This window comes from Eleginops maclovinus, chromosome 21 (genome assembly GCF_036324505.1).
Source record: "Eleginops maclovinus isolate JMC-PN-2008 ecotype Puerto Natales chromosome 21, JC_Emac_rtc_rv5, whole genome shotgun sequence".
NCBI lineage: Eukaryota > Metazoa > Chordata > Actinopteri > Perciformes > Eleginopidae > Eleginops > Eleginops maclovinus.
This window is the reverse complement of record NC_086369.1, coordinates 9,263,376-9,286,388: the sequence shown is the minus strand read 5'-3', so window position 1 is coordinate 9,286,388 and position 23,013 is coordinate 9,263,376. Positions and strand designations below refer to the sequence as shown.

Here is a 23,013-nt window from a genome sequence, read left to right as displayed (position 1 = left end):
AGAAAAAGGATAACTTAAGAGTCTAACTTCTTGAAAATGGTAAAACAGAGCATCCAAAGAGATACGCTGTGTTCCAGACAACTCGAGGGTCGGTATTTTCCCACATGTGATTTTCAACCTCTGACCTCCAAGCGTTCCAAATGCACTGCCAAACATAAACAAAAACTAGGGCTGACTATGACAAACTTTCTTTGTTTGGAGGACACACAAACAACCCTCTGCAGTGCTGTCTCCAAAATGTTATGGCATTTTGAACACATCCTTGAAATACATTTATGCAGAGAAGATAGATTTGTTAGAGATTGTTAACCTTAAAGGTGCCATAGAATGGAAAACTGTATTTACCTTGGCATAGTTGAATAAGGAGAGTTTGGTACATTGAACTGACATACCGTGAACCTCAAACACCATTGTTTCCTCCTTCACGTACAAATCATGAATATTCATATCACAGCGGTAAAACGGGCAAATTACAACAATCCCTGTGTGTTACGTCACACACGGTAGTCCACCCGCCACATTTGCATACACCAGCTGCTGGAAACACTAACGCAACATTCACACGGTTCCGTTCTGTTAACGCTTGCCAGAAGGGGTTAACGCGACGGACAACAAATCACATTAATCTCCCTCCTGGCTCTGGACACTCAAAGCAAAAAGGCCCACTTTCTAGAGCTCGATTATTCCGAAAAATGGATTTATATGATGATTTATGGCGTTAATGTCTATGGCGCTATTTTATGCAACATGCCATGCTTAATATACTGGATATGCCTGCTAGCTGTCCATTCAATGTTAAAATGAAGTACACTGGATATAAATTCCCCAAACAGGGGAATACATACCAGTTCGCCGACGCGTGACGTCACCCCATTCAAAGTAAATGGGGAAGTCCGTCAAGCCTTAACGGAACGGAACCGTGTTGTACGGACCGTAACACTACTTACCACTCCGTAACGTTGCTCTCCAATCTCCGACCAACTGGCTGTTCTTCAAATTCATTGGTTTCCTCCTCCGATAAAGGCTCAAACATGTAAGGTTGGATGCCAATAGCCTCCATGGTTCATCTTTCACAGCTTCGCGAACTTCACTCACTTCTGTGGGCTCTGAGGCAGCCATGGATTGCGCCTTGTAAACCAGCCAATCAGAGCAGAGCTCGTCATAATTATCTATATGAGCCCCCAAATAAGGCAATTCAACTTGTTTCATTCTAGGACCAAATCATAGGGTTGTACATGGGCCTGTAAAACCGCATCTGGACATTGTTTGGATCAAGCAAAGTTATATACCTTCTTTGTAGACATCAGAGAACAATTTAAAATACCAGACAGATGCATTCTATGGCGCCTTTAAACTCCCACTCTACATATCGTGAAATACTAAAACTTTAGTTTTAAAATGTAAGCTTCTATTGTTTGTGTGACAAATAAATCAGGTTAGATGAATTTGCCCTTAATAGCAATTCTACATTTTAATAGTGTGTTGGTTTACCTTTTCTAAAATATGTTTTTTTTTAGGTCCGAGTTACAACAACAATGTTATGCAACATAAGGCTTTTGGGCTCACATGGGCACAGAAATTGGCCATTATTCTTAACAAGTGTGTATGTTCAGAATAGCAGTGTGATTAAATGTGACCAAAAGATGCAGGCGGTCTCATCACCCAAAGGTCTGAAGCCTGTAGCAGTGTTTATGTTTAGTCATTTAAATACTGATTCAAGTGCCATGCATGGTGTGATGTTGCCACTATAGTGGGGTTGCATTGTCCTTAGCATTCATGTCCTTGTAGCTTGTTCCAATGATATTATAAGGAACTTGGAGGCTGCTGCCTCTAGTTCCCTATAAATCCCTATTAAATAGCTTGTGTTTTTTGCTGCCCAAAAACACAAGCTATTTAACTACTTTTTGTTTAAAGTCATTTTGCTCAGATGAATGAAATAGAAAAAACGTAGTGCTTCTGATTCAGTATGGAATGACAATTGTCTGATTCAGTTGTTTTCAGGTTGTGACTGTGCAAGAGGACATTTGAACATGAAGCTGAACCAACTTCCTCATGTTGAGTCACTCTTATAGCTTATTTTATGGTTTGAGGTAGCGGGTTATTTCTGATTCTGATTCTATCATATCTCAGTTCATCAAAAATGTCATCCTGTTTGATCTCCAGCATTGTAATCTGTTTATGTGGCTGGGCCTTCATACAAAAAAAAACTACTGCCAATGAAAGTGAACATGTTTATCTTGTACTTCCTCAGCAAACTGATATGACACTGGTGTATTTGTTCCCTACAACATTAAGATGGCTGAAATACGTTACCAGAAAAGGAGAGCATGTGGGTGGAAAAGAAGAAGCCTTTTTAGGAAAGCAGAAAATATCCAGAGCCTTTTTTAGCACACAAAAAAACAAAACTTTAAAGAATGCATTTCAATAACCAATCTAAAATGTTTTGTAAGCCAGGGGTTTCGACAGAAAAGAGAATGGTTCTGCAACAGCAATGCAGAGCAGCAAGCATAGCTTTTCTGACATACTAACTCAGCCTTTGATATGTAAACTGAAGTTTCTAACTGTCTTTCTCTATTTCCCCCTCTTCTCTTTGCCTCCCCACCCTTCCTACTCTCTTTTCTTTCTTCCATCAGGGCGAAGTGGGACCCATGGGACGGAAAGGAGAGGTTTGTCGAATTAGACTTTGCTGTATTAGATATAATCCATTCTGTCTTATTCTGCACCACAGTGAGAAGCCTTGTCAAGCCTGTGCGGATGCTATAGAAGACTAACATAGGCAATACCTCCAGGCCTGGGGAAATCTGGCCCCCGGGCAAAATATACATCACAAAAGGCCTCTTTTCTAAAGGCGCATCAACTGAAATATCAAACACTTACAGTACTGTCTACAGAATCCCAATTGATGGAGATAAAGTCCCTCTGTTGCCCCTATTTCCTGTTAAACCTGTCAAGATTTCCATTCAGGCATGGTACATGTTTTCAAATAATCAGTTGGCAGATTTACTTTTATGTGTTATTTCTTGAAATATTTAGTCGTTTCGAAACAATGGGTGCATGAACCAGATGAAGGCAGCTTCTCTGAAAGAACAACTGCAAGTGTTATTATCTAGAAATACGCTAAGTTAGCTAACTGCTGTCTTCTAATCTTTTATCGTTTCCAGCTTAATCGTTTTAAAACAAGACTCCTCTAAAATGAGTTTTTAATATGCACTGATGCAGGGACTGTGCTAACAAAAGCTACATCTACATGTCATCATGAGACTGCAACACACAACTTAATCGTTCATTTAGCAGACCGTATGACCCTCCATGACAAAATTGTTCGTTACATTCTCCCTCGTAGTAACGCAAACAGTGACATCAAAACAACGTAACATCACTTTGCAGTAGTAAGCTAATTAGCATTAGCCAAGGTAATGGGTTACAACTTATATTGGAGCAAACAAACACTGTTCCAATCATTCCTTAAACATGTGCTTGTTTTAGGAATAATAACAAAAAGGCACAACAACATGAAGTATTTAAATGACTGACTTTTTTCTACAGCTAGACTTGAGCCACTTGCTTTTTTATGGTAGTTAAGCAATGCTGGAACAATGCCTTGCGACTGGGCTCAGCTTACTGATTATTGATCATTATTGTACTGCAATTATTACAAAATACAAAAATGTCTGCCTTTTTCCTTTTTAATTTGAGATTTAGTTTCCTCTCTCTTGATTATTCAGACAGGAGCCACAGGTGACGTAGGTCATAGGGGAGCTGAAGGGAAGAAAGGGGACATGGGCCACATGGGCCACATGGGTGCTGTTGGTCCCAGGGGATTTACTGCACAGGACGGGTTGCCGGGCCAACCAGGCCAACCAGGATATCCAGGAAAACCAGTGAGTAAAACTCCTCCCGACCGTCTCCTCTGCTGATAAACAACTAAAAAAGGAAAAGACAAGTGTACTGAAAGACACAGTCAGTGATTTTCTGCATGGACTGGGTGAGTTAGGTCTGGGAGTAATGGTAGCATTGCTGTCAGTATGTGTGGGCTCTGTGAAGACGGATAATGGAGCGTTGATAAGATCCTGTAGATCGGCAGGCACACTCAATCACAGGTTGAGCCTGTTTTCCCAGTCCCATAGTGGATTCGGCTGAATCAAAGTGTAATTGTGTGTTACAGGGCAAACCTCCCTCAGATGAACATCTTCTAAAGCTCTGCACTGATGTTCTGCGTAGTAAGTATCTGTTTGCTTTTAAATCATTTTGCTGAGATACAGAGTATAAAAGCCTGGGTCTGAAATTCCCTCCTAGCACACACCTAGTGCTGTAAACAGTAGAGTCACACATTTCAGACAATTTCATCTTTAATTTACGATTATAAGATAATAGGGTGCAAAAGGCTATCTGGTAAAACATTTAAGTAATTACTGGCTCTTTAAAGAGATGCACAATTTAAAATAACCCAACACAATAATGCATTTTTAAAGTCATTTAGCTTTTTTGACAATAATCTGAAATGTAATGGTAAATCAGACATTTAGAGATCAGCTAAATATGGGTGCTTTCAATTTTAACATGCCTTCCCGCTTCCCTCAGTTATTCAATGCATCTTCACTCCTCCCAAAAATAATGCAAAATGTAAAAATCCATAATATTAAAGATACAGCTAAGCGCTGCAGCTATTTGTGGCTGACAAATACTTGAATATCTCACTTCCTTTTATGTTCAAAGATGAACTTGATTATATAAACAGATATGATCATGTTTACTTCACTGCTCTCCCTACAGCTAGTTTGCACAATTTGCTGTGATGCTACGAATATGGACTGATATATTAATCAATTTCTGGTCCGAGCTCTAGTTGGCTCTTTCACTATGATGGTCGAGTTTGATCAATTTCAGGGTCATGGGATGGAGGAGCAATGATTGGAGGGAGCAATAATTTGCTGACTGGAAAGCACCCGATATCTCTGCAGCAAACATGATTGACTACCGATTGCAATATCATGGAAACTAACAGAGTCCTGGGAATCTCTAAATCCCCAGTATTTCTTAGAATAACAAACAGAAATTAGTATGTCAGTCATTACACCATTTTAGGATATATTCATACTCTGAATGTGCTTAGATGGCCAGCTATGAAAGCAATTTCAAATGGATAACTCAGCACATTTTGGCTGTGCCATGCAGATCATCTTCCAGCACTGCTCCAGACCTTGGCCCCCCCAGCCAAGTGTGAACCCTGCCACAGCGTGAAGGGACCCCCGGGTGAACCTGGAGCACAAGGAGCCAAAGGCTCAATGGGAACTCCAGGCTACCCTGGCAGGAGTGGGAATCCCGGGTACCCAGGGCCTCCTGGAATGCAGGGTTCTGCAGGTCTTAAAGGTATATCAACCATCATTGTTAAAAGTGAAAAATCCACATGGCTTGACCAGTTTAAGTTTCTGTTTTCAAGGCCCCATTTTGAGCCAATGGTTTTTGTTCCACTATCTGCAGCAATGACAGAAATATTTTAAAAACATTTGTACCCTAATTAAAAAACAATACTATAAACACAACTTTGTAGAAGAAGTACGACAAAATGTACTGCTGCTTTCATCAACGGTTAAAATCTAAACAGTGTCAACGACAAGCAAATTGGATATGTGATGTTCACTGTACCCCATAAAACAAGATCATTAAACAAGAGAACATCAGTGAAAGTCAGCAGAGCAAAAGACAACAACTGAATGCAAACACATCTCAGAGAGCTGTCTTTGATTTATAACCACTTCAAGACAGGGAGTGGCTAATCAGCCGTGAACCACACCGCTGCTGTGCTCCATGTACACTGGTAACTTCAGGGAAACAGCCACTTCAGAGGTATCAGCCTGGTTGAAAACGTGGAGGGAGGCGACTGAAAGCTACACTTGAAATGAGAGGTTTACTGAAAGTATCTTGGAAGCATTTTGAAGTTTGAAAGAGGTGGAAATGCACAGAGGGTCTACTAAAAGACACTATCATGTTGGATTGTGGACAGGGAAGGATCCAGCAATTGGAGCTTTTATAATGACACTAAGGAATAAACTGTACATGGAGGCTTTTTCTGCCATGCTGATGGTTTTTCTGTCAGTCCATGATTTTGGTCTTTAGTAAATCTCAACCACTTGCAATGATATTTATGGCGCCCAGAAGACAAATCCGATTTGTTGTGGTATATCCATGACTTTTCCTGACCAGCAAATCAAATGTATTTACCCAAAATATTTGTCGTTAATATACGTATAAACATCTACAACTGTATATATATTTTGTAGACATTCAGGGTTTCTGGATGATGAATTTGTTTGAGTTATTCACGTGTTCAGTTTTTATTGAAAGATCCCTTGCAATGTAATTTAGTAAAGATATTCATCTTACCTTCAGTATGAATTGCAATCATTATAGGAACACCATAACTGAACTTTGAATGTTTACAACACTTTGGTTTACAATCAAACACCTGCAAAATGAATAACATTCCTATCAGCCTCAGCTGCAGTTTGTGTGTACAACTAATTAGCAAATTACAGCATGATAACAAGCTAAATTGGGATCGTGGACATTTTAATCTGCTTAACATCATCATAATGGCTTTGACATTGTTAGCATTATATTCATATTTGTTTTAAAGCACTGTTATGGCTGTAGACTCTTTCCGTTACGTTATGTCCTGCAGAGAATTTTGAGCCAACCCTGATTTCACAAAAAAATATTTATCTGCAGCGAAGTCTTTTATGGATAACAATGTAAAACTGAACCTTCTTTGGAGGTATATGTAACCCAAAACATTCCTTTAGATGATAGGGTTGAATAAGTCCAAGTTAGTGAAATAAATTGCTGTAGTGTTACTTTGTAATGAAATCCTGCAGACTCTTCCACAGTGAAGGATTAGAAATAGCTGCTTTAGAGGGATAATAGCCTTTCGGTTTCTCAAAGCTAATTTTTTAAAGCTTTAATGTAAGGGTTTAAAGCATATATATTATTTCCCCAGGTGACATGGGACCAAGAGGGCTTAAAGGCGGCAAAGGTGAAGGTTACATTGGACCTCCAGGACCACCTGGACAGCCAGGTATGCAAAAAGCCCTTTTTCTTTTTTGTTTCCTAACATGTCTTCCCCCATTAAGCTATTTCTTCAACCTAACCACGGTGTTCTGACATTTGTCCGTTCCGATCTGTGGATATTCAACTCAAATGCATCAAGGCTGTTTGCTCTGTTACATTTTTAATGATTATGTGGGTGGATCCTGTTCTTACTTAAGTTTCTATGAGTACTTTAAGTGACAGCTCGGTAGGTGGGGTATGAAGGATGTGAGGGAAAGTTACAGACAGTGAGTGCTGAATTTCTCTGGAAGCTATAATAGCTTATTAATTCATGAGTAGATGTAATTTATGATCCAGCATGTGCTATTTTTAGTTCATAGAGCAAGAACTATGACCTAATTTAATGGAGCTCTCTTGCGATAAATGAGGCAGAAGTACCAGTTATAGCTGTGTTTTTTGTTCTTTCTTTATCATTGCAGGAATTCAGGGTCCACGTGGCTTTGATGGAATTGGCCATCCAGGAAGTGAGGGAATTCCTGGAAAACCAGGGCCTCCAGGAGATCTTGGTAAACGGGGCCATCCAGGACTTCCAGGGGTTTGTGATGTTTCCATGTGTTATCAAAACTACAACCTCAGGGAACATTACAGCAAAGGACCCAACATCTGATGATGAAGGAGCAGGGGAGAGGATGCTATTGAAAACAGAATGTTTCCAGAATGCGATTTACTGTATCACTGTTTTACAGAGATGTGTATGACTGTTGACTCCTTTATAACAACGTGTGTGTGTGGAGATCAGCTGCACTGGAGGCAGAAATAATCTCATTAGTTGAGTTAAAGTGAAATAGGCAGGGCATCAATTCTTGATTATGGAATTCATGATCAAAGACAGTCAGCACGCTAGCTACCTACAGTATCTGACTGAGATACCAGACTTACATGGCTAATTTATTCTTGCCAAGTTTGAAAAGCAGCTTACGAAAGTGGGGTTCATTCCAAATAAGTCAGGTAAGCACCAACATTTTTATTACCGAGCTGTTTTTTGTGTAAATAGCAAGACAAATAGGATTTGAAATAACTTTATGAATAGCTACCTCCTCTTTTACTCTTTGTTTAAGTCAATGTTTCCGAAGGTTTTGTTAATACATTGGATCAATCCCTCTTCTCATTTAATTTCAACGCAAACCATATGACACACTTCCTAAACAAAATATATAAAATAGAAAATTATTAAATAATTATGAAAGATCTGAGGCTGAAAAGACCATTTGCCCTCTTGTGTGAGGTAATGTGGCAAATCATAAGATGTATTCTACTCGGGACTCAGTAGAATAGCAGTAGGCAAAGTCTTCTTTAATTAATGAATGATTATTAATTTATTCCAGAATATGAGTCATATTACATCTGCATATAACCCTATACTATGAATAGAAGTAGATAACACTCATGCTGTGCTGTGGTTCCCATTAGCTTCATCAAAAGAGGTCCATATCAACCAGTGAGATATTATTCCTTCCTTCAGTGCAGATCTGACCAAGAGAAATGATTGTCTTCAAATGATGTTAAAAAGTACAGTACGCTCCCTAAAAATGTATGTGGATAAGTCACAACGAAAGAACAGGACACACTATTTTCACATGATTACTTTGCAAAAGGTGACCTAACCGTCAGGCATTTTGGTGAAAAAAAAGCAACCTTGAAGTTAATAAATAAATGAGGAATCACTTCAAATACAGCATTGTTATATTGCAGTACATTGTGACCTGTCAGCCTGCTTTTCAGTTCATCCAAACAGTAATAAATTCTGGTGGAAATAACATATTCTATGACCTATTGTTTATAGAGCACCGGGAGTTGTGTAATCCATCACTGTGAGACGAGGGGTTGTAAGAAACATGTCACTGTCTATCTTGTAGTTTCATATTTGTTTAGTTTTTAAGCCAATATTATAGACTTATATTTGCATCTGTGTGTGGATTACATTGAATTATCAAAATTATGATTTTAAAATTACATTTTTGCAGGCTTATCGTTTTTTTTTAAAATTACCTTCAACTTGGACAGTACTTTATGCTAACAATCCCAGAATGCAATGCATCACATTTTTATTTGCAAGAATTTTGGTTGTACAACTTTTAACATGTAATGATGATGATAAACTATGATGATTTGTAAGTGTCATAAATGTAAATTTGCTGCTTTATATTGAGTAAAGCATTGGGTATTTCGGACACCCCATATTTAAAGCTCGTCTGTTGCCTTTACTCTGTTACTGTAGCTGTGTGTGCTGGGATATGATTAGCTGCCTGGAAACTTGTACAGCTCCATGCTTGCTTGAAAATAGATTTCCTAGTTGTATTTTGTTCGTTCAACTGCTTTTGTGTTTTTCAGTACGATAGGACCCAATATGACTATTATCTGCATATGTTGAATTTTGTGAAGGTAGTGGGCTAACAATGTGACCAAACAGATTTATTTTTTGCAATTGTTATCAAATCATACTGAGTACATTTGACCTGTCTATGTTTTAATCTAGTCGAATGAAAACTATGGCCAATGGTCCATCCAAAGCCAATTTACAAAAGGAATTCAGTGAAGCTGTGTGTTGGCAAATGCCAAATAGCCAAACAGCTATTTCAATTCCATATTGCAATAATATGCTTCGACAGCGTCTCAGTACGTTTTGTTTTTTTACAGTCTGTTTACAAGGATAAAGACAACATATGTTTTGTTTATATTGACTGTTTTTCCATCTCCATTTATGGAAAGTGTTGGTGGTTATGTGCTAAATTGCTTTAGTGCCAGTTTCTCAAGAAAAGTGGCACTCCATGTATGTTGAGGACTGATAAGACTTACATGTCAAAGACTTGGAACTCTTCCAAAGGCCTTGTGGAGTAACAAACGGTTTAGCACCTCTCTCTAGGGTTCAGGCTTCAGAGTGGCATTTTCCAGACGCTTATTTGTTGCTCTCAAACTGTAAATTTGGACTGAAATAAGCTGCACAGGTTTAAGGTATCATCTCTGTTAGAGAAGCAAGCCATATCTTATGTTATCATTCAAGTCTTAAAAAGTAGGAAACAATCAGCCATGCATCAAGCAAATACAGTCCTGCTGAAAGAGTACTGATATAAGTGTGACAATCTCGCTGCTTATTGCTATTGCCATTTACATTTTTGAAAAAGATTAGACATGATTTTGTTGTATGATGATATTAAATGACTTTACCGTATGCTGCCAAATTATGTTTTTGCTTACTTTTCTGTTCAAATGTTTGCAACCATTATGTCAATTACATTTAACAGGTTTATAAAATAAATCTCAGGCTATATCTCAGGCATCACATGAATGAAATGCCATAGTTATAAATAGTTTGATGAAACATTCATGATTTTGCTGTACTTTCCAGTAATGTACATGTTCCCCGGATACTCCCATCAAGGCATTGGGTCATTAAAATGATCAAAGTCCATCCTTTGGGGACAATGAATGTGCTAATGAAATGAAATTGCAATATGTAGGATCTTGACCCGTACAAGAAGACACAATTTTGTCATCCATTTTTTGATCTGCCTGTTGTGAGTTCCTAAAAATTAAAGGAACCAGGGCTTTGTCTAAACCGGGTAACAGGGGCGCTGCAGCCTCTTACTTTCGGTGTGTGCCCTCATAGCAAAATACAGATTTTCTCTGTCAAATGTGAAAGTGATGACAGAGAACAATATTTCTGTTTGTCCAAAACAGCATATTTAGTCCAGAAATATGAAAATCGTGTCAAATAGATCGTCAGACGGCAGAGACAGCTTTGTTTTTACGGAGGTCCAACGTTGTGTTGTTGTTAACGTCCGTGCATTATCTTGTATACGGGCGCGAGAATTTATATATCTTATATACAAGATCAGCGCCACAGTATTGCCCTCTTTGGATAGAAAGACCCCTGGGAATACAATACCACATTTCTGGAGTACGCCTACACACATTTTACTACCCTAAAACTCACGTCACAGGGAACACATTTGTGCATACTAGATTGAGGTTAGGTGAACCCTGACTGTTGTTATCAAGACAGAACAAGTGTTTTCTACACCCAATCCCACGTTCTACATTTTTACCTAAGGCTTTTTGCAGTACCATATCAATTTGATGCTACATTCAACTTGGTTATCAGTCATCTTCTACATTTTGCAGATGGTGACCTTTTCACCTTTGGCATTTTGACCTAAATGTAAGTCATTTTAATTATTAAATATATTACACGGGTTAAGACATGCATGATGTTGTTCCTATGCATTATTCTCGGTAATTGTAATATATTCAAGAATACATCAATTCATATCCTTTTCAATGTTAAGATGTTAACACGAGAAAGGTCTGGAGGACTGGCCAAAAGAGCACAAAGAAGGTGGAGGGAGCCTGAGCCAGCCACACCATGGGCTGTAGGACCCAGAACTTCTCCCCCTTAACTAAAAGGCAGGTGTGTAACCTAAAATGATAAAACAACGCCACGAAAACTAGACTACCAGGTCCTCCAGGCAAAAGAGTCAAGACATAAAGAATGCAGCGCTAAGTCCTAACTACAGATAGAGGTCTGCAACGAGAGAGTGTCGGCCAGCGTCAGTCAGAGAGCCAATCTTTCTCCTCCATGCTTCCTTTTATACCGGTGATTAGCTGAATTTTGGAACACGTGGGCAAAGGCCGAGCCAGGGGCAGATTAAGTGCACCTGTGCACTAAGGAGAGAGCAAGTAACACCCCCACCCTAAGATAATGATATTTTTTGTTTATTCACGACGTGCTCACGACCACCATACTTCCTGGAGAAATGTGACACTGGGCACCCAACAGTCAGCAGCTTCCTGCAGCAGAACTGCTGAGAATCCTGTTTCTTTAAACTACGAAATCTCTGGCGATATGCCTCTAGCATAAACTCATAGGCTCTGCTAATCAGAACCTCAAACCTGTCCGCCATTAGTTTAAGTTGCTGTTTACCACGTGTCCAACTTCCCCCGATTTGGATCATCAACAAAGTCCTGTAGATGAAACTCCATAGTTTGAAGATGAAACTATGGAGTTTCATCTAGAGGACATGTTATTTCTAATATCCGTATTTAGTGGTGTAATGAAATGACCGCAATTGTATTTCTAAACATATTTTTGTATATTTTGCAAATGCATTGCTTTCAAAGTTTGGTTGTAATATGATTCTATATCAAAATAAACCTTAATTATGAAACACTGAGTTTTCACTGACTTCTTGATTGCAGTTTTGATGAATAATATTTCTGACAGTACGGGTTTTGGTTTAAAAATAGGCTACAGCCTAATTCAAAGGGAGCTTTCACACAAATCCACCCTTTGATTAATTATTGATCAGGAATATAACACACTAACGAACACACTGACTTTGGAATGTCTTCTTTGATCCTGTCAGCTTATACGCTTCATAAAGGTGAGATCTGTGCAGATTGAATCTGCTTTCAGATCGTAAAACTGACTCGGGGCTGATGTGAAGGTTGCCAATCAAACCTTGTGTCCTACCAACATGTGGTTTATTTCTGATCTTAAAAAGCAAACAACATTTCCTGAAAGTTGATCATCTGATTAACTTACCTATAAAGATAAACATCTATTAAAATCCTGTTGTGATGGCAATCTTATGATCAATAAAAGCAGTGTTCCTGCTTACAATGTGGTAACCATAGTAACAATGTGATTGCCAGCAGTGCACAATTAGAAAGCCAAACTCAAATAAAACGCTGGTCTGTTGTTCTGTATACTACTTTGTGCACTTAATAATGTATAGTATTTAATGCACTTCATCACATATCCTATTCTGTGCACTTCATTCTGTATACTTCACTATTTACTTCATCATATATCCTACTCTGAGCGCTTCATCCTACCCTGTACCCAAATGTGGACCCAAACCTGATATTCAGTAGTTTAATGTCACTTATTAGAATAACTAAAAGCAGCAGGACACATGAAGGGAAATTGTCTTTTTTAATATGCTGTTAGGCTCACGTGGAGCGGCGAGACTGAACCCACAATACAAACACTGAGACAGGGATTGAGTTTAGAACAGGCCGTTTAATTACAGGAGGTGTGCAGCGGGCAGAGCGAGGGCGACGAGAAAGACGGCTGGACAAAGCAGGCTGCCGGGTCAGCCGAGGATCTGACATAGAGAGAGATAATTAGTCGGGCGGAAATAAACAGAACTGTTCTCATACTAGGAGCTAAGTTAGCCAGGACGTTTGACCACGAGTGGAAATCTGACTAACTGGAAAAGACTGGAGATGATGACTGGGCTTTTAAGCAAGTGACGGTGAGTGGTGGCAATAAGGATGCATGAGCAACAGCTGCAGAGGTGCCATTCCAAATGTGGGTCAGTCACGCCCAGCCGGGGAGACAAACACCCACACAGACAGTGGCAATGTGGATCCTCACATATGCAAAACACAAGTATTTAAATGCATATAGATTGTTACTTTTGCAAATATCTTTATAATAATTTCAACCTAAAAAATGTATCTACAGTAGAAACCTAGTCTTATTCCTCAGCGTAGAGTTTCTAGAACCAGCAGGTAGCTATATTCACGCTGGTTCCCATCCCATGCTACCACTGCAGTCATTCTCTTCACGGTTTGCTCCCATCTCCCCACCCTTACTGACAGCCAGAATGCTACGAATGGCCGACAGGTATCATGACTGTTAGTAATCTCAGGATTGGAATAAAGTATAAAAATATTGATAAAATTCTGCAATGTTTTCACAGAATCCAAGCATTAGTCAACAAAAACTACTTGAAAAGGAGATACCTACAAAGTACACTGTTCTGAAAAAAAAGGAAGACAAAGGATTGCAAAAGATTCACATTCACACGAAACAAACGGTAATGTGCTAACCACATATTAAGGGACTGAAGACAGGCCACAATGGCCATGTCATTATAAATGTCTCATATAGTTGCAACACTGGTGAAGGAGGGACCTCTTTACAGCAAAGTGTGGAAAAGCCACTTTGGACTTTGACAAAAATCGATTGTGTCCTTTAAACAGCAAGTGGATGAAATATTTGGTAGCTCCGGATTGGAGAATGCACCAATGGACACCAATATTTCCACACCACTCCCTAGTAAAACTCTTTTCTGATACTCCGCTAACTCAGTTCAAATATGGAACAGCAATGTGATACTGTGGATCCGAGCCCTGGTCCTTCAACTGCCACTCACATCACAAAAAAAAGAAAACGCAACATATGACTGTCATGCCATGACACCTAAAGCAGCAGCAATAAAGGATTGAGTTACTTAAAGAGACACAATATAAAACATTTTGAAATGTTGAACATCTCGAGAATCTACAATATTGTATAAAAGGAGCAGTGGTTATCTGGTTTATCAGAATCTGTATCAGAAAATATTCACAACTGTGAAATGACTGCCTCTAGCGACCACTGGCACTCCTGAGATCTCCTGCTGATTTTACTTTGGGTCTTACCACCTGGTTGCCTTTGAGATTCAACAGAAGTCTTGATCATGAAGAGGCACCCTGATTAAAAGTGAATTAACTTAATTGCCTCAGAGCCTGAACAAATATTTAAGGGGATGTAGTTTCCATACTATATTGGGCATTTGACATGATTGGCCTTGAAAGAAAAGAGAACATTTTTTATAACTAGGATCTAAGAGTGAAGGTGTACCCTATCTTTACATGTGTCTGTCATCAGCAGTCTGGTTGCTGGGCTGTGGCAAGTGTTGATCGTGAATGACTCAGAGTTTATGGAGAATATGCTGGTCCTGTTTATCAATTTGGTAACCGGAATGGTATATTACGCAAATATAGAGCTGGAATTCATATGACCATTGTAAAATATGACACAGAGAGGGAACGGATGTAGAACTGGAGCACATAGGACCCTGCGAGAACTGAATAACAAAGGACCGTTGGAGAGCACATCTGGTGAACTGGAAATCATAGGAACATGAGAACTTGGGATCCTGAGAAGCCCATATGTAAAACTAGGGAGCATGGGACCCTGGGAATATTGAACCCCTTGCATTCTTACCATGATATGCTAAATAAATCTGGGGAACATGGGAACCATGGTAACATAGGAATGACTATTCAGGAAGTGGCTGCCGTACACCTGACTAACGCTTTTTGCTCAACACTGTTGGTGCCTTATCTCATCCACGTTCAAGGCAACGCACATTTATGTTGATGAGAGTGAGGTGATCGGGACTGTTTGGAAGGTCTGACAACACCGTGCTGGACAGGTAGAAAATGTCAAGTCTTGGGAATTAAAGGAACCATTTTTAGAATTAAATCCTTACTAAGTTTACTTTCCAACACACCAAAGTCTCCGAAGTACCAATTTCCCAACTTCAGTTTCAGAATTTGAGAAAATTTAAATGGAGTGTGCTGACATTATTTTATTGTTTCTTGTCAACATCTGATAAGACCCATCTCAATATAATATTTTTCTTATCAAGTAGGTATTTTGGACCTCATTACTTCCTAGTTTCATTTGCTTAGTTTTTTCGAGATGCATTTCAGGAACTAATGACCTTGAATTGGAGGGCTACAGGCAGGGAAGGGAATTCAAAAAGTGTTGAGAGAAGAAATGATAACATTGACTGTATAAAACATAGCGAATACCAGCCTTTTCCTGTTGGTTCGTCTTTCTCTTCCCTCAGCTAGTGTAATTTGCAGTATTCAGTGAGGTATCAACATGTGCTTGCTTGAGTTATTCCACCATTTGCAAGCTAATGTTCACCCTGAGCACAGTGTAGGAATGGAGGAGAAATGCTGTTTGTCCAAATCCCCTGACAGAGATCTGAGCAGGGTTTAAAGAGTGAGCATTGATCTGCATTCTCCCTCATTTAGTACTGTTAACGTGCCTTTGGAACGACGTTTATTGCTCAAATCCCCCATCGGCTCAGTTCGTGCAGCTGAACTCACTGAACCTGCTGTACACACTCGAACACATGTGTCCACTGGCTCGAGATATCAGGGTGTTGTTATGGAACCTGTAATGTTCATATTACTTGCTGTTGAGGCAGGTTTAATCTTATTTCTTTGTAGACATGATTGTACCATCTGTGGGGACAAATTACTATCATGCTGCTGTGTTTGACAACAAAACATATAGACTCTGTACAACAACAAAAGATGCTTCACTGCTAAGGCACAAATACATAGAGGCTGGGAGGCTGTGTGTGCCCTTGAGACGAAGAGCCAAAATAAATGTATGTTTTCCTTAAAAGAAACTCCCCATAGATAACTTGTTTTTGTGTATAATTGCCAAAACTATGAGTACTAAATGTGTGATATCCTTACATCACCAAACTGTTAAAAACACACTTTAAGCTCACAATTGAACAGATTCCCACAGTTTTTTGCACTTTTCGTTTCATAAAGTTGTATTTACAATCTCCTTTGACGTTTTTCTTGGCAGACACATTAACCTTAATAACAAAGGACGTAATATGCAACATTTCTAGGTAGGAAGCGGTTACAAATAGATGCAGAACTTGTTGTAACATTTTTTTTTAAATGTCACAATTCAATGTTGTTACCGCCGTTAAGGGAAATGTTAAGTTGTATTCATGGGGTTGGTGTGTTGACACCTGCATATGCAACACCCTCGATGTGAGCCAGTGAAAAAGTGACACTCAGGATGATATAGTTGACTATTACACAAAAGGGAGGATATGACTACCTATCGTTTAGGAGAAAATCCCTGACTGCAGCACAAATGTCTTCCTCTTTCTTTGGAATAACTCAAGATTGCACACTGCCCTACAAATCCAACATTTCCATTACTGCAGACAAACACAATATGTAGAATAAAGTAATCCGTAAGGACTATAAGAAGTTAGTTTACTGGTTTTAGGTCTCAAGCTTGGAATTTTTGTCATCTGCATAAGAAGTAACTCAAGAAGATTAAAGGTCCCCTATTATGCTACTTTGTCAGGTTCATATATGTATTTTGTTGCTCCACTAGAGCATGTTTTCAAGCTTTAATGTTGAAAAGGCGCTTTATTTTCCTCACATTGACTGTGCCATAAAGTATCACTTTTCACTCTGAAAATGCTCTGAAGAGCTCATACCCCCACCTCTGCAAAAGCGCACTCTGCTCTGATTGGTTAGCTGGCTAATCTGCTGTGATTAGAGATTTGTCAAATGTCCCGCCCCTGAAAAAAACTCTGAAAAAATGGCATCACTTGTTGTGCCGTACCAGTTTATTACAAATAAATAATGATGGATTATCAGTAATCATTTCAAAGTGACACAGAGACATTGTAGTAACCTTCAGCAGTGTTTTTATGCCCTTGAACACAACTTTTGAACACAAACAGCAAAGGTAAGACTGTTTGTAGTTATCGCTCTGTAAAGTGAAGCAGTTTTCTTGCTCTTTCTTGGCAGCTAGTTCAGTGAGTTTTGGTCGTACAGTGATGAGACTTATACCAATGGAATCTCTGGAATCTCAGCGGTACATTTGTGTAGTTTGTGCAGATAGCATGAAGTAAAAAAAAAATCACTGTAGCGCAATCGGTGCTATATAGAGTTAGCTCGTTTTCGTTCAGTGCTGATTTAGACGCTTGGTGTTGGAGTTGTGTTTCGTTTTGGTAATAATGGTTAATATTGTCTGGTAGCTGAGTTTCTTCCCATTAAGTGGGTATGCCACATCAATAGGTTATTAAATGTTAACATGCCCTGAGACGCTGTTTCTTACAAGTTTGTACGTATGTGAAATGTCGAGAACAAAACCATAACTTGGGGTTTTGCTCCGGGGTAATAGTGGTAAAAATAAATGCAAGCCACTTGTTCTTCACATCTTCTTCCTTAGGTATGGCAAACAAAGAAAGTTTTGGTTTGCAGCGAAAGTGGCAGCTTCTCCTCGCCATGGCTCCTCCACTCGGTTCGGCTTTAGTCTTGTTGAAGCTCGAGTGGCTCTCACTGCTATTGGCTGGAATTCAGTTCTGTATCAGGTGACGTCAGTTTGATACGGAACTGAACAATGAAGTAAAGAAAGGAATCCAATCGACGCGTTTCACGCAGGGGGGAGAGATATGGGAGAGAATCTCCCTCTAGCCTGAACTTTGGGGCTTTGGCTTTTGCAGACCTATTACATGCACAGACATACATAACACACTACAGGAAAGGGAAAACCCATAAAAGCATAATATGGCCCCTTTAAGCAAAGTACAACAATGCACTGAACCAACCATTTTTTAGTTGACCCATGAGCGATACTGCGGTCAAAGGTATTCCCAAAAAAAAGCAGCGAGGAGCTAAAGACGAGGACATTCATAATGACGTGCTCAAAGAAATTTGCTCCTTTACATTAGTTTTTCATTCCAAAAGCAGGCAAAAATATAACCCAATCCAAGCGAGTGGAAGTCTCATTGTGATTTCAATGGTGATCAAGGTCAACAGATAATGTCCCCTTCCGACTCACACCCGATCTCTATCCATGTGAGAACCCAAGTGAGCAGGTGAAAGCAGTCAGGACATGCCCACCACCAACAATGAGTTACATTTCCCACCTTACAGAGATCTAACATTTGGCTCCAAACTGTAAACACAATATGGAATGGTTTAAGTTCTGAAAAGAGAAACACAGGGACCACCCAAACCCTACAACAACATGGTAGGGACTTAACAATCTCAAAGGCGCACCATAAAGAATATTCTACTTTATTTTACTCTAGTCCCGTTTCGCTTTGAATGACATTTTCAGACTGGAAGTTGTTCCTTGGTGGAAATACCTCAGCAATGATGGTTGCGCTAATGATGGCTGTGCGTGTAGACGCACTGACCTCTCTCTGTCCCGATCGTGCAGTGTTTTGTTTGCTTAATAAGTGTTTGTCCGAAAGTTTTTTGTGTTCGTCTCGTCTGTCCACATCGGAACATAAGTACAGTCGACAGGCTCTGCTAGACATCAGCAAGAGCAAGTTTTACAACACTTTGGACACTACTATAGAAACACTTAAGGAGCTCAGATTACTCCGCTGGCCTGCAATCACACCGGACTCGACTGCTACCCCCCCCCCCCAAAAAAAGGACTATTTGCACTATTACAACTTGTAACCATACAGATTGCTGCTACTTTCTTACAGATACACTGTGAACTCTTGTTGTTTATTTAGCATTAGCAAATGTCTGCATCTGCTGTGCACGTTATTATTTATTGTTACTCAGTGTTAGGATATGTCTGTCTTATCTGTAGTGCCAGTGCACTTTACCTCTTCGCTGTGGGATAGAGAGAAACGTTTTTTCAATTCCTTTGTATCTCTGGTACATGTGGAGAGATTGACAATAAAGCTGACTTTGACTTTGAGATACAAAAAGGTAAACATCACTAAATGCAAATGGTATTATAAACACGATAGATGCAAGCCATTAATACAGTATATCCTTTAAAAAATAGGGTAAGAAAAGTGAATTTAGAATCCCAATATGTAACCACTTTATCAACAATAGCACCTGTTTGGAAATGGCTTGTTAAATTTCTTAAGATTCTGGCAGGTTAAGACTTGCACGACAATCAGTCATTAGATCTGTGTTGCTATATTGATATATTTACCTTGCTGGTGAATTCAGATTAATTGTATATAAAGTAAGACATTTGCAGTACATGCTAATTGAGCATGTACTGTATGTAGTATGCATTACATCGTTATACAATATTGAGAAAGGCACAATACTGAAATATCTTGTCACTATCAAACATGCGTGATGAGTCTGTGCTCAACCCTTTGCAATACTGTGTTTCTTTATGACATTGCAGTTAGTTAGACACACGTGACTTTACTGTATATTCACAAGCGATGTGCACAGAAGTAACAAAGCTTTAGAGTCTCAACTAAACAGTCCAGGGAGGAGCCTTGGAAGTTTTGGTTAAAGAAGCTGTGCTTTAGCCAGTCCCTCCCCTTCTCACACACTAACACACACTACTTTGATACTTCCTTCCCCTAACTGGCTGACCTATTATGGAGTGACTTGAACTCACTGTGTGTCAGACGGCTCTGCTCTGGGAAGTGGAACAACAAGCAAAAGAAGGTAAGTCAGCTTAGTCAAGCATGATATTCATTCTCCCCAACATCTGCTTTCAATTCTTCTTTCTCGTTGTTTCTCTTTTCTAGCAATTCTTATTTGCATGCCTTGCTAAATCTCACAAGTAGCATTTAATTCCCTTTTACACCTCAAAGAATTGATCATTTTATCATTTAAAATCCTTGCTAACCGTACCATCTGTGCATTTTCTGTTTGTGGCTGAATTTGTGTTTCTTGCAGATTTTCCCATCAACATTTGAGACAACAATGGAAACTACAAGCTATTATTCTGGAAACACGTTGACATTCAACCCTGATTATGAGGAGCCTAGAGTGTCTGTGGTGTCTTGGCTCGCTATCCTCTACCACTTTATGTTCCTTTTCAGTCTCTTTGGAAATGGGCTTGTCCTGGTCATCATTTATCAGTGAGTACATCAACAAAAACTCTTGGGAGCCTAAGTGAAAAACTGAGAACATAAGTCACCAAACAGATGGTGGATTGGGTGTGCCTTTTGAGAAGTTAGAAGTATTGCATTGTATTCCCCCCTTTTAAGGCCCTTTTTTAGAAATATATATTGACTAACCTCAATTATTATTAAAATAATTTAAATACTGTGGCAAATGCAATTTAAACAGTATACAAAATCATCTATTTTGTCAATTTAGTTGACAGGGGAACGCTCAAATCAAATTAAGAACAATTATTTAAGGTAACGCATAGTTTTAGAAATGACAATTTGAAGGTCAAATAACATATCAACATATCAACTTGCTTTTCAAGAATAGGTAACATTAGATTCCATCAGCACCATTGTTATTCTTTGGAGCATTGACCTCTGAGAGTAGGGGTCTCAATCAACTAAAGCCTGGCCTCCATCTCAGATCTTAGTGTTTTCAATGTTCGATAGGTCTCAAGAAAAAAAACATTTCACTTATGTAATTATAATCCACACTTATAATGCCCTTCAAGTTAACTCTAGACCTTACCCTGTAAAAGCTAAATTACCCAAAAGGAAGATGTAGTCGGAGTGAGCAGTGTGTGTGTATCGTTATTTTTAATAAATGTGGGCCGTTGCTTTAAGGTCTGTTGTAACTTCAGCAGTGTCAATAATGCTTGTGTGACCAATAAGCATTTATTTTTCTCTCCATCGGTTCAAATGACTATCTGCTAGGTTTGAGAAACTGACCACTGTGACCAACATCTTGCTGCTGAACATGGTGGTGTCCTCTCTGATCTTCATGAGCAGCCTTCCTTTCACGGCAGTCTACAAGCAGCTCACCGCCTGGATCTTCGGGGATGTCATGTGCAGGATCGTTGGTAGCCTCTACTATCTGGGCTTCTACAGTTCAGTCCTCTTTCTCACTCTTTTGACCTTCGACCGACACCTTGCAGTTGTGTACTCCTTGAACGCGATGCGAGTGAGGAATCAAAGATATGCCGTAATCTCATGCGCTGCAATTTGGGTGGTCAGCGGCTTGGCGTGCATCAGGCCAATGATTCTCTACAGAACTTTCACCTTTTTGAACCAAACCCTCTGTCAGGCGTACCCTTTGGAGGTAGACACTGTTGATGAAAAAATGTTGAGATTATCTGGATTTTACCTCCAGCTTTTGCTTTTCTTGATCCTTCCTCTGGCTGTTATTATCTATTGCTACGTTAGGATTGCTATCTCTGTCATCTCGACCAAAATAGTTACCAAGTTCAAAACTGTCAGGTTGATATTTTTCATTGTACTGCTTTTTTTTGCTTGCTGGACTCCATACAACATTGTCTGGTTGATGCATAATCAAGCCACCGAGGAGAATGAGGAGTTGCTCCATGGTTATCTTGAAATCACACGTACCATTGCTTACTTTTACTTTTGCATCAGTCCTATCTTTTACACATTTGTTGGGAAAAAGTTTCAGAACCATTTCAAAGTGCTGCTGGTGAAACGTTTTCCTGGTTTAAAGAGGCATGTTTCTGTCAGTCAACACAGCAGAACCAATATGTCTACAAAAAGTATGCGAAACGAGATTTAGCAATGGCAGAGCCTTTTGTTTCCCAGGATCAGGACCATATTTGGTTATCAATTATACTAAATTCACTGTTTTCAAGCTGTTGACATTTTTCTGTACAGTTGTGATCAATGGTCTAAAAAGAAGCTATTGCCATATATGTATTTGCTAATGATGGTAAAAAAAAAAAAAAAAAAAAAAAAACATAATTCACGCCCATCCTCCACAGCAAAAATGCACACTACACCCTCATTTAGTTCTGCTTTACTGGCCCTACAAATGCAGCAAATCCTGAGATGGATTTCTATCATCTCTGAGATGAGTTTCTCCTTTGAAAATGTAAATACACATTGAGGCTATGGCTATGCAGACATACCTCAAGGACAACTGTTTGGGCCATTTGTGTTTTCTCCATTTCCAGTAGAGATTAATAATAGTGAAGAGAACATTAAAAACATTGAACCATAACCATATATGGTTATGGTATGTTTCCATGAAGACTTTAGTGTTTTACTCCACAATAATGAATGAAGTGGGCCAAATCATTGTCCTTTAGAAATTAGTCAAATGGCTGTTTGTTCATACATTTTTATTGATTTTGTCCATATATCAATCTTATGTCTATTTGTATATTTGTTTAAGTTTACTCTTGCATTTGCCTGTGTAAACCCAAGCTGTTTAATCCAATAAACCCTTATAATCTAGGTTACATGTTTCTGTATTATTTAACATCCCTTCAACTTGTTTCCTGAGAACACACATTTTAGACAGCAGATTTGGTTTAGATGTTCAAATACATTTGTAATGTTCATTTACAGGTTGCAACACTGATCTGGACATTTCTCCTCATATAAACATGAATTTAGGTATAGATATAAAAATGTGTGTATTTTCCCAAAACACACTGCCTAC

The 23,013-nt window shown here is 39.1% G+C and overlaps 2 protein-coding genes across 2 annotated transcripts in view; both read left to right on the top strand.

Moving 5' to 3' along the window:
- si:dkey-225n22.4 (collagen alpha-1(XXI) chain) overlaps nucleotides 1-10,286 on the top strand; it is a 63,748-nt gene extending 53,462 nt beyond the window's left edge. Inside the window, exons 27-32 of the mRNA XM_063873976.1 lie at nucleotides 2,634-2,666; nucleotides 3,726-3,881; nucleotides 4,166-4,220; nucleotides 5,176-5,370; nucleotides 6,998-7,075; nucleotides 7,527-10,286. Coding sequence (XP_063730046.1) covers nucleotides 2,634-2,666; nucleotides 3,726-3,881; nucleotides 4,166-4,220; nucleotides 5,176-5,370; nucleotides 6,998-7,075; nucleotides 7,527-7,714 — 705 coding nt within the window. The 3' untranslated portion in view covers nucleotides 7,715-10,286. The remainder of the gene's footprint in view (nucleotides 1-2,633; nucleotides 2,667-3,725; nucleotides 3,882-4,165; nucleotides 4,221-5,175; nucleotides 5,371-6,997; nucleotides 7,076-7,526) is intronic.
- A 9,697-nt stretch (nucleotides 10,287-19,983) lies between these two features.
- On the top strand, nucleotides 19,984-22,805 carry LOC134858131 (C-C chemokine receptor type 3-like). The gene is made up of 3 exons (XM_063874036.1): nucleotides 19,984-20,109; nucleotides 20,344-20,528; nucleotides 21,276-22,805. The coding sequence occupies exons 2-3, from the start codon at nucleotides 20,371-20,373 to the stop codon at nucleotides 22,123-22,125; spliced, it is 1,008 nt and encodes a 335-aa protein (XP_063730106.1). The 5' UTR covers nucleotides 19,984-20,109; nucleotides 20,344-20,370; the 3' UTR covers nucleotides 22,126-22,805.
- The last annotated feature ends 208 nt before the right edge of the window (nucleotides 22,806-23,013 follow it).